The sequence below is a fragment of the Temnothorax longispinosus genome, chromosome 10 (assembly GCF_030848805.1).
Source record: "Temnothorax longispinosus isolate EJ_2023e chromosome 10, Tlon_JGU_v1, whole genome shotgun sequence".
Lineage (NCBI taxonomy): Eukaryota > Metazoa > Arthropoda > Insecta > Hymenoptera > Formicidae > Temnothorax > Temnothorax longispinosus.
In genome coordinates this window covers 18,869,956-18,881,664 of record NC_092367.1, presented here as the reverse complement: position 1 = coordinate 18,881,664, position 11,709 = coordinate 18,869,956, and the positions used below count along the sequence as shown (strand labels likewise).

Below are 11,709 nucleotides of genomic sequence, written 5' to 3'. Positions count from 1 at the left end.
CGTGGACGGACGGTAATGAGCGCGCTGATGTCACGGCGTTTTCGCGCGTCGATATCCTTCTACCGACAAACCGTCCCGGGCAATTAAGGAGTTCGCGCCTCCGCCGAGAGGTGCCGCCACCGATACCGTTTCAGACGGGCGTCCGCGCGCTTGCGGAGAGGAACGATTGCGGTGACTTCTTCCCTCCGGTAAGTTTCGCGATAATTATGTAAAGATTGCAAAAGGGGTGGAGCATCATTTGCGACAGGACGTTGCGCGGTTTCCGCTTATGATTACCTCGCGTGCGAAGAAGATCCGGAAGATCTTCGACAAATATTTTGCGCGTGTAATTATTACCGTCTAATCGGCGCGCTTACCGCGCAAGTCCGCGGACACGCATTTCGCGCTTTTACAATATATGCGAGTCCGTGCTCCGAGATTCATCGCAACGTCGCGGAGGAGTACATGTAAATTTTAACACCTGCGTATGTACTCGGTTGAATACACGTTATTATATAAAACGTCCTAACGAGATTGTATGCGTAAGATATTTGAAAGCGCTACGCGACAATCGCGACTCCGTTTTCACACGTGATTCGCCGACTTTGGGCGTCACTTGAGTACCGCGCATGATCGTCGCATGATCGTGACACTGTAAATAAAATCTTGCATAATTTTCAACGATTTGCATTGCGTAGTAAGTTGGTTTGCTATTACATAATTTGCGCTGGGCGGTACGCCGTGTGTTCGATAATTCTGGACACTGTATCTTAATTTCTTACGCTGATTAATAATTTTATTCGTAAATCGAGCCGGACTGGCGTGTGGGATAACGATAATGTCGATAAGCGCCGCGCCGTGCATATTTACATATGCTTGATGACAGTATGATATACGCGCGAATGAATATGGCGGTGTTTTTAATTAATTTCAGATAATTTGACAGCAGAATGACGTATCGAGAAGCGCCGCATTTGAATCGTCGCTTGTCCGTCGTTTGAGAAGATCGACGATCGATCGAGACACTGTCACTTGGATGGGCAACTCTAACGCCAAGAAGAGCAATCATAATCAACAGAAGTATGATAGTCAGGTGGGTATTGTTTTAGACAGTTTAGATCCATATCCTAACCTATAACCTATAACAAAATGTTTATTGTGTTCTGCTAAAAGTGTCACGTTTGTGTATCGCGTTATAATAAAATATATGTATTTCCCATTAAAAATATAATGTTATTAATTTACAGTACAGCCTCAGTGATTTGCTCGGTGGAAGCTGCGTCAACAATGTAATAGCACAGGCTTCCAACGAGGAGGGGAGATCATGGTCCCGTGCTTCTCACAGAAGGTAACGCAATTTAGCAATAATTTATGTCGTACTTGGTCCTTGATGACAGATTTCCATACATTTTAAATATTGTGAGTGGAAGAACTGAATTTATACTCATTTATTTTAGTTGGACCAAAAGCGCTGTGCAGGATATTCATGGATCTTCCAAGACAGTATGGCCAGTTTCACGTTCCCAGTCGATATTTCTGCCAGAATTCCCAGTTAAAGAATTATCTTTAAAAACGGGATATGCCTTCTTAGATATAATAGCTAAGGGTGCTTATGGACAAGTATATAAAGTGCAAAAACAAGAAACTGGTCAGGTTTTTGCACTGAAGGTGATCAGTAAAGCCATGATCGTGGCAGAAAATTGTGTCAGACAAGCTAAGCAGGAGGTGGGTGCACACCTGAGACAATACTGCTTCGACAAATGTATTGATTTGAGATAATGAGAGATTTGACATTTCATACTTTCACAGGCAGCTATACTGAGAATGGTTGGACATCATCCTTTCATAGTAAATTCTGTCCACAGATGGCAAGGCAGGAAGACATTGTATATACGTATGTTTCTATCATTACAGCGTTTAACCTTTAATGTAATTTTCTACTTAACTGACACTAATATGTAATTAATATTACAGTGATGAATTATATCTCTGGGGGAGAATTATTTTCACTAGTCAACGAGTACGGCTGTTTGCCTGAAAAAGTAGTTAGGATATATGTAGCAGAAATTGCCTTAGCTATAGGTAAGAATAAGAATAATTTCAATAACTCTGTATTAGTAGCGTGTATAAAATTCGATATCTATATACAAAAACGCGTGTTACAGATTTTCTACATAATGCTGGTGTAGTACATAGAGATCTGAAAACAACCAATATTCTACTCGATGAATACGGCCATGCTGTAATTATCGACTTTGGTTTGGCCAAATGGTTGCATCGCACAGAACGAACAAACACATTCTGTGGAACGCCCCAATATATGGGTAAGAAAATATATAAATGTACATTCATAATAGCACATATACACCTTATACATGCAATTTGCTGAAAGTAATTTGCTGAGATTATTGGTTAATTATACAATATAAAATACACTTCTGTAACGTTTTGTCACACTTATGCAAATCTCACATCATTTTTTCAGCACCTGAAATCCTGAAAAAGGAATATTATGGGCAGGAGGTCGATTGGTGGTCTCTGGGTGTGCTAGCCTGTGTTTTACTCACAAATGAGGTATGTGATAGATTTTAAGTATAAATTCATATATTATTTTACTATAATTATTACTTAATGTTGTGTTACGTCTCCATTTTAAGTGTACGGCTAGACCTATCACTGCACTAAAAGCAGAGAACATTATACGACTCCGTGGCGCAACGGTAGCGCGTCTGACTCCAGATCAGAAGGTTGCGTGTTCAAATCACGTCGGGGTCAATCACTTTTTTTTTTTTTTTTTTAATTAAATTTATTATTAAAAACCATAACGAAAATTAAATTAGAAACAATATTATTAAAAATAATTACCGCGTCGGTGTATAATAATTATAAAAAAAAATATCGCCCCCGGGTGGGCTCGAACCACCAACCTTTCGGTTAACAGCCGAACGCGCTAGCCGATTGCGCCACGGAGGCATTTGACAGCACTTCCCTTGCAAGTGCGTTTACCGTTTATCACCAGCTTTTCGTAAAATTATCTTCGTAAATTAATTAGAAAATTAAGTTTTAAATTTTAAAGAAAAAAAATGAACGAAACCCGGATTGCACAAGTCAATTCTACATTTAATCCTACGCGGACTTTCTTCAATAAAAATTTGTTAACGATAGCTGCAATGATTTATTATTTTACGACGAATAATCTAGCTCTGAAGAGCGAAAAAGGAAAGTGGATGCTTCTAAATACCGTTAGATAGTCAAATTGATTTCTTTTCCACTTAATGCACATGTAGCTTGTTTATTAATTACGGAGGCATTTAGTATTGAACGGCGAGAGTGCAGGGTGATATACCAAAACGAAACAATCTCCGTGTTATGTGGCGAGTTGCAAAATTCTTTCGGTCTCTCTCTTTCTCTTTCTTTCACGCCTTGACATTTCGCCGGATGCATTCACCTTATGCACCGCAGTCTTGTTTATGCCTATCTTTGCCAGTGCACCGCCGTGCGATAGAGCTGCTCGCTCGCCCTTTTGACGAATCGATGCATCAAGGGGAAATGTCGGCTCGCCGATGCGACATTCGCGAACAATTGCGCGACCGATGAGGGCTCTTATGCAAGTGCATTCTCCGTGGGTAACCGATTGGTTATGGAGTTGCATTTACGCGAGAATAGAAAGGTATCGGCTATGACGCCGTAAATCCATGGATCGACTCTAGTAACAGTTTATCGCACCCTTGGTAGACTGATTCTTGGTAGGATTTATTGCACTTTCTATATACATTATGGGAATCCGGGTGGTTCTTCAGCTCGGAGTCAGATACTTAAATTGTGAACGATGAACGATAATCTATCTCTGAAGATATTATAAGATATTATAAGATATTACATATCTTCCCTTCTAATTGCATCTTCATTTGCGATATGCATATAATAATTTTTTATTTATCCGAGAGAAAGACGTTTCTGTATTATCAATTTATCAATTAAAACTTATTTAGAAAAATCGATAAGCTTTCCACAATTAATAATCTTATGCGTAAATTAATATGCGTAATTAATAATGAGAATCCAGACAGTTCTTCAGCTCGGAACTAGATATTTAAATTATTCGCGATGAACTATAATATATCTCTGAAGATATAAATACGATATACACATATCTTCCTTTTTAATTGCATTTTCATTTGTATATAATCATTTTTTTATTTATTTGATTTGATTTGAAAGAAAACCAGACGTTTCTATGCTATCGATCAAAATTTCCCTACAAATATCGATAAATTTTCCATAATTAATAATCCTATACCTAAATGCAATTGATAATTCTTTTGTAATTCTTTTTGTAAATGTGTTATTCGATAATGAAAATCGCAAAATCCCGTTATCTTGGCAGAGTGAAATTTTCGACGAAACATTTACGATCCTGAAATGTAATGAGAGACACGTTTTATTTGATCTTATTGCGTAACGTAAACGATTTGTGGGTAAAGTGGGTACGGTAAAGGGTTAAGGGTCGTGAATTAAGGGGGTATTATCATTTACTCAATTCGCTGCCGGTGCGCGCTCGTTGTGCCTTGTTATTTCGTGTTAGAGAAGTGCGAAGATGTTTATCAGCTTGGCGGAAGCCCCCGATTATCGTATCTGACACGGCACGTACGTACGTACTCTAGGCACGCTGTCGAGAACGGCTAAGTGCTACTTCGTGAGTCACTCGTTAACTTATTACAACCACGGCGTTGATCCCCGTTGTTTCTGCGATGCTGAAGCGCGAAGTTGTGATTGACAAATCGCGGTTCATCACGAACGATCTAACGCCATAACGCGAATCTCCGCATATCGCGTGATTTACCAGCGAGCGATTTCACGCAGCGATGTGCCTCTTGTATCCGCGCCGTAATTTTTCGCGAATGTATCGTTCACCGAGCGCGTCCGTTTTCCGGACAGCTTGCAGATGCTCGACGACTGCTTCGTGCGATCGTATAACGCTCGCCGAACGAAATTGCGCTTCGCGCTGCAACTCGAAAGCGCCTTACACAATGACTAATCTACAGACTTTAAAAAGACGAGCGATTTGTTTGAAATTTTACACATGTATTGAGAATATATCGGAAGGTATTACGTATTGGAAGAAAATTACGTACGGGACATCGATCTCGGAAGTCTATTCTCGCTTCAACGTATCGTTCGAAAAATATCTCCATTTATATATGTAAGAACCGAGTAGAGTCTCGTGGTTATTACTATCATCTAAAATCTGGATTCTATACTTTTACACTTCTATATATGTTGTTAAGTTCTGAAAACGATGAAACTCGACCTCGCAACTCGTGAACACGAACACGAGCGATCTATAAAAATGGGCGGTTGGTAGTAACACGAGACCGACGGGGGATTCACAGTAATAATAATAATTATTATTATAACGATGATGATAGCAATAATACAAATAATAATATTAATAATAATAGTGGTACTGGTACTAAATCGTAATAATAATAATAATAATGACACATGTTATCTCTAAAAAGAAGACAGAGAGAGTCGAGCTACTTACTACATAGTTTATCGGGATGAGTTTATCAGGTGTTGTAGTGGTGTGTCATTCTCGGATGGGACACAGGGGGGGTTTCATAAAGGGGGGATGAGAGATATTAATCGGGCGGAGGGGAGGGCAGAGTTCGTCCCCGCGGACAGATCGCGATGTCCGCCGGGACGAACGGGAATGCCGCTCGGAGCTAGAAGCCGAGCCGCATCCCCGTGATGGATCGCCGCGTGTTCTCCGTCTGCCGGAACGCCGGATCGCGGGCGTCGATCGCCGCGTATCGAAGATATACGATACGCGGTGTCGTTCGCCCGGTATCACGGCATCCGGTAACACGCGATCGTCCCGCGCTCCCGGAGATGCGCTACCGAGATCGTAGTGCGCTGTCGAAGAACGGACAACTCTACCCTATAGAAAGATCGATGGGGTCGATGGGGTCGCTCTTTCGCGCTCTCTCTCTCTCTTTCTCTCGCTCTCTTTATTTTTTCTCTTTCACTCTCTCTCATTCACCCTGTGCGGTACTTTCACACTTTCCGGATTCGTCGCTGAGAGTGTGCTGCCTACTCTGGCATTCTCGTATTCGCATTCTCGCTCTCTCACAACATACGCACGCGCACATATACACACACACACACACATTCTTTCTCTCTCGCTTCCGCTCCTGTTGTCTCGCGACGAACTCATGCCCACGTCCCGGTGGCACCTAGAGACGCCGATGCCTGAGCTCGTCCCGATCCTTAAGAGGAGCAATCCTCTTCTTCCTTCTTCTTCTTGAGATGATGCTGCTGCTGCTGTTGCTGCCGCGCTGCTGAAGTTACTCATCAATCAAACCCTCCCCGCACCGAGATTTACTGCTCGGGTTTCGGGAGCAATTCTCCCGCGAGCTTAGGCTTGGCGTCCTTCTGCTCCTCGGAAGACTTGTCTTCTTCGCTGCTCTTCTTCTCCTTGCTGTCGTCGGCGGATTTTTCTTCGGAGGAGTCATTAGAGCGTTCCTTCACTTTGGCGACTTCCTGCTGCTGTGATTGCAGTGGCTGCTGTGGTTGCTGTGGTTTCTGGGCCTGCTGCTCTTCTGCGACCGGAAGTTCCGACTTGGCCTGAGGCAGCTCGGCTACCTGTTCAGCTTCCGCTGTATCCCGTTTAATCTGGCTGGATTCCTGAGGCTGCACGGGTTGTTGCTCCTTGGCCGCCTCCGCTTGCTGGACAGGAGAATCGGCACTTTTTGCTTCTTTTTCAATCTCCTTTTCGACAACTACCTTCTCCTCGCTCTTGATCGGCTCCTCGACTTTGACAGCCGACTGCTCGGCGAGTGCCGTCTCCAGCTGTTCGCTCTTCTCAACCTGCTCGCTCTTCTCGACGGGTTTCGGCTCCTCCACCGGCGCAGCTACTTCCGCTACGGTCTGCTCGGCCTTGGCGACAGACGCAGATTTTTCCTGCGGCTGAGCCGGTTCCTGAGCAGCGGGAGCTTCAGCGGGGGCTGCAGCTGCGGCGGCAGCGGCGGCGGCGGCGGGGGCGGGCGCGGCGGATTCTTCAGCGTCGCGGGTCACGCGGTCGGGCTTGTCCTCGACCTTGGCGTGGGCGAGCGAGTGAGTGACCTCAGATTCTTTCGGCAGATTTACTTGTTCGGCCTTCAATTCAACTTTTTTCTCCTCGGAAACGGCAGGAATTTCCGCAGACTCTTCCTTCTTCGGGGCTGGCTGTGCTACCGGCTCCTCTAGCTTCTTCTCCTCTTTCGGCTCTTCCTTAGCGATCTTCTCGGCGGAATCGTCAGCGCGCTTCTCGATGGCCACGGGCTTCTCGACCGCGGGTGCGGCCGCTTCCGCGCTCTTGCCTTCGACGGCTACCTGTTCCTCCTGAAAAACATGCAAGATTAGAGAATGAAGTTTTTAACTTAAGAATATATGGTATGAAAGAAAATGATTTTTTAATCAAGATAACGAGAAACCTACTTTCTTCTCGGCCAGGACTTCGGCCGGTTGTTCCTGCGGCGCGGGCTGCACGGACTCCTTCGTTTCGGATGCCGCTTCCTTGAGGGGTTCTTGTTCTTGTTTCTTCTCGGCTTCGGCGGTGGGCAATACCTTCGGCTCTTCCTTCTCCTCGAGTTGTTCCTCGGAGGACTTGGGCTGCGCTTGAGCTTCCTCGGACGCCGGTTTCGGCTGCTGCGGCTGCAGCGGTTCGTCCTTCTTCGGCTCGCCCGGCTGAGCTTCCTCGCTAGATTCGCTGCTTCTCACAGCAGGCGCATCAACCGCAGCGGGTTGCTCGGCCACTGGCTGTGCTGGCTGGCTAGCCGCCACAGGTGCCGCGGCTGCGTTGCTCTGCACGGCTCCCGAAGCCGTCTCCGCCGCCTTCAGAGACTCTACCGCAGTCTTCTCCTCGAGAGGTACAACTGGTAGCGGCTCATGGCCCTCGTGGTGATCGGCCACTGGCATCGCAGCGATCATCTTCAGCCCCAAGAGGCATACCATCGTCACCACAGCGAATTTTAGCATTTTGATATCTGCAAAAGGACGCTCGATATTAGACACGCTTGTTGCCAAAACATTACATTAATCTTAACTTAATTAAGTCGTCGGGAATGGCAAGGAAATTATTTATAGGGTGGCTTGAAATATTCGCAGATATAATTATCGCGCGATAATTATCCCTTTGTGATTGCAACAATCACGAAATCTTAAGATTTTACTTTCTTAATTAACTCTATGACTATTATGAAAAATATTGCTGATTATAACGTTGGGCAATTTAATATATGTATTAAAATTGAGATTAAAAATAATCTCTCTCATGAATGTTATAATTGTTATCCTTTTATATCTAACAAAACTCGTTCGGATCTACACCGAGAAGACATTGAGACGCGCAATCTTCTAGTTAGGCGATTGGACGTGAGGACAGGCTATCGGCGTGACAGCTCGGCATGAATGGCCGAGACGTACATATATGAATGGACCCGGTTGTAGATCGCGAGACGAAAGGACAACAGCTATGATTGCTAATGAGGGGGAGAAACGGTAACCGTCGCGCTGGGTGGATCACATCAGGGCTGCCGCGAGAGAATCGGCAGGAAGGAGAGGGACGGGTGACATTGAACCGAATGCATCGAATAAGGTGAACGTTATGGAACTAATGACAGGATGCGTGCCCCTCACGCTCGTTACGCGCTCACGTTTACGTTCAATTCTTCTCTCCGTAAAACGCAGAGAAGAATACGTCGTAACGTCTCACACGAGTTTTCATTGTACGCGCGATGAATGAGGCGTTAAGGACGGATAGAAGTTTAGTTCAGAAATCACGAGTTTTTGCGTTACGAGCGATTAAAAATATAGATCTTATCGAGATTAACCCTTTTAATTTTGAGCAGATTTCTACTTTAATGGCTATTGGATCTGCGTTCATAAAGCTATCCGCGTAGATTTATTTCCAATATCGGATTTTAGATTTATAGATTGGAACGTTCGCGCTTTTTTTGTTGTGTGAAGCATATAGATAATAAATTTACATCGTAAATTTTACTTTGTGATCTTTGCGTCGCAAAATACATTACCGCGAGCGAAACACGAGACCATTCTGCGTTCGCGAGTAGGCGTACGTGAAATCGGAGACAAACGACGCGGTATTTACGCGTCATCGAGTTGGTGCGGCCGGATCGGCGTGCATTAACGCTCGAGTTAAGCGCAGTCACTGCGATAAACGCTTTTCCAGTCTGGCCTGCCTTGCGCGTTGTTATCGTCAATTAAGCAATTCATCAATGAACTCAATGATGAAAAAGTTATTGTAAAAAAATCACGCTCAACTTTAATTTTACGTCCAATTACGAGCCTCCTAGGGTCGATTAAAAATTATGAAATTATGATAATCTTGGAACAAGTTCTCGACGATATGCGAATTGAAAATACGCGAGTCGTAGAAGAAGTATTATAATTCTGCATTTAATTAACTATAACTTGAAAAGTCGCGAGGCATAAAATTATTCTCAAGTCGCGCACGGAATAACGATTCAAATCGCTTCTCGAGAGCGGGGGCTGCGCTCGTCGTGGAAACCGGAATACACTGGAGAGTCGAGAGGGATGGCGAGAAGTGGCGACAAAGACGGAAACAACGAGGCGTAGTTGCGGAGAATAGTAAACGAGGCGGGAGGCGGCAAAGGGTTCCAGTTTTTATGGCGAGATCGAGGGGGGTTCGCGTTTGGCAATGCAATTGCAGCCGGTGAACGGTCGCAACTATTACGTTCTTGCCGAAACCGACTGTGTTTTCGTCGTAATATCGGCAGTATAGCCGAAACCGCGTTGTGCCGCGATAGAAAGTGACAGAAATCAAGCTCCCCCCTCACTTTTGTCGTGAATCGCGTTGCGCGTGAGAACGGGAGTTGTTCGTATCGCAAACAAGAACCTCTTTTTATATATAATTGCGTAAGCTGATTCTGATCTCTATGATAATTACCATAACCGAGAGTCGCCTCGTATCGATAGATAAATTATAAAGAATCTGTGAGATTCTTATGACGCGGGCAGCTGAAGTTTTAAGTCTCCAAATATTTGCATGGAATTAAGTCCATTGCGGATATAATTACACCGGATGCACGGCGGCGCGGTGCGTAGTCGCAATAAACTTAATTGCGAGTACATTCAAGTACCGTAGCCGTCGACTTATTGTCCGTACATCACACGGACGTGTCCGTTAATTATTTCCTTACACGGCGGTTACGCGAGAACGAACGACGGACGCGTGTTTGTCGATCTCTCGCTGTCGATGCAATCTTCCGTTCTCCACGCAATGCTCGGAAGGCGGGGAAAAATGGAAAAGCGAAGAAAAAGGGAGAGAAGGAAGCGATGAAATTTCGACGAGGAGGATGACGCGCGTTGATCGCACCGCGAATACAGATAAGTGCTCGGCGGCCAGGTCGATAGACGCAGGAAATGCCTGTGAAAGATGATGGACGCCGATTACCTCATCAAGATCATCAGAAGTGTAATGGTACCACACTTACAAAGAAGTGTCGCGCGCGCGCGCGCCATCAAGTGCTCCACCGTCAATGATTATAGCCCTTTGCTCTTTTCTCTCTCTCTCTCTCTTTCTCTCTTTCTCTTTCTTTCTCCTAGCCTTTCAGCTTCGCGGTCTCCCCTGATTGCGGCGTGTTGAAAGAGCGGCGTCCGCTCGTCTAATCCGAAGCCGCGAAACTCCTCCGTTCAATTTGCAATCGCGCGACTTTTGCTCGCTTAAACGAGAGTCACGAAATCTGTTCCTATCTGATTCAAGCTCGTGTGAATCTGCTTCGTCTCGGCGCGGGGAGGATTCTGTTGATTCCGATTAAAGATTCGGCACACGTTCGACGTTCGTCGATTGCGAAGTTGCCGGGGGAAGACGGTCGCCGCGCCGGTTGGCGACCTCGAGTCGACGTCGCGGCGCAGGTAATTCGCAGATTGACAGATTAGGCCGGCTAATTAGGGGTCGGGAAGGAGCGCGACGCGGAAGGGGGACGCGAAATTACGCAAACGCGCGCGGTTGCTCCTTGAGAAATCTACAAATTATGTTTATAACGACGACGGAGCGTGGCCTGCACGCGAGCGACTCGCGTTTCCTTACTTTGACCTCTTAATTTCTCTTTATTAACCTTTTAGCTGCGACGCACATCCAGCGATATATTTGTAATGAAATTTAGATAATGTATATGTGTAATTACAATGCATTTCTAACTTAAAATAAAGAGATACTCTTATACATGTACGTGTATGTCGCAAGAGTTGATACAAAATAAATAAAAAACAAACTTGCTCATACGTTATATAGATATGTTTGAATATGGAATATTGGAAACTAATGGTTATTATAAGGAACAATATGAAGATAATACAATATACTTAATAGCAATTAATGTAAGATTTTTACTTTTTATTTCGATTCTTTTTGGTTTCTGTAATTTCTCTCCTATCGGGATTAAACTTAAAATAAAAAAGAGATACTTTTATATGATTTTTTAGTCAATGACAGCTTAATTGTGAGCGAATGGCAATTTTTTTTTATAACTAAGGGGAGGGCGTTTATCGTGGCATTTACCGTCGTTCGTTGTTTCGAAAATCCGCTTTTGCCGCGCCCCGACTAATTGAAACGAACGGATACAAGCGCGGATGGCGAACAATAGCATTATCGCGCTCCACTTTCAAAACTATCTGTCGCCGTCGCTGCGAAGCCGCGACTCG

General features: G+C 44.6%; 2 protein-coding genes and 2 non-coding genes across 5 annotated transcripts in view; 2 read left to right on the top strand and 2 right to left on the bottom strand.

Moving 5' to 3' along the window:
- Nucleotides 1-682: 682 nt before the first annotated feature.
- Nucleotides 683-11,709, top strand: part of S6kl (S6 Kinase Like) — a 43,377-nt gene continuing 32,350 nt past the window's right edge. Inside the window, 8 exon segments of the mRNA XM_071792157.1 lie at nucleotides 683-837; nucleotides 914-1,072; nucleotides 1,227-1,327; nucleotides 1,437-1,704; nucleotides 1,789-1,873; nucleotides 1,954-2,061; nucleotides 2,145-2,303; nucleotides 2,465-2,553. Coding sequence (XP_071648258.1) covers nucleotides 1,016-1,072; nucleotides 1,227-1,327; nucleotides 1,437-1,704; nucleotides 1,789-1,873; nucleotides 1,954-2,061; nucleotides 2,145-2,303; nucleotides 2,465-2,553 — 867 coding nt within the window. The 5' untranslated portion in view covers nucleotides 683-837; nucleotides 914-1,015.
- Nucleotides 2,683-2,754, top strand: Trnaw-cca (transfer RNA tryptophan (anticodon CCA)). The gene has a single exon. It is a non-coding gene; the product is annotated as a tRNA-Trp (tRNA).
- Trnan-guu (transfer RNA asparagine (anticodon GUU)) lies at nucleotides 2,879-2,952 on the bottom strand. Its single transcript has one exon. It is a non-coding gene; the product is annotated as a tRNA-Asn (tRNA).
- Nucleotides 5,366-11,709, bottom strand: part of Bnb (bangles and beads) — a 204,465-nt gene continuing 198,121 nt past the window's right edge. For both annotated transcript variants that reach the window (XM_071792156.1, XM_071792155.1), the window contains exons 2-3: nucleotides 7,462-8,009; nucleotides 5,366-7,365 (exon numbers count right to left, since the gene is read on the bottom strand). In XM_071792156.1, the coding sequence (XP_071648257.1) occupies nucleotides 6,364-7,365; nucleotides 7,462-8,001 (1,542 nt within the window). In that variant the 5' untranslated portion in view covers nucleotides 8,002-8,009 and the 3' untranslated portion in view covers nucleotides 5,366-6,363. The remainder of the gene's footprint in view (nucleotides 7,366-7,461; nucleotides 8,010-11,709) is intronic.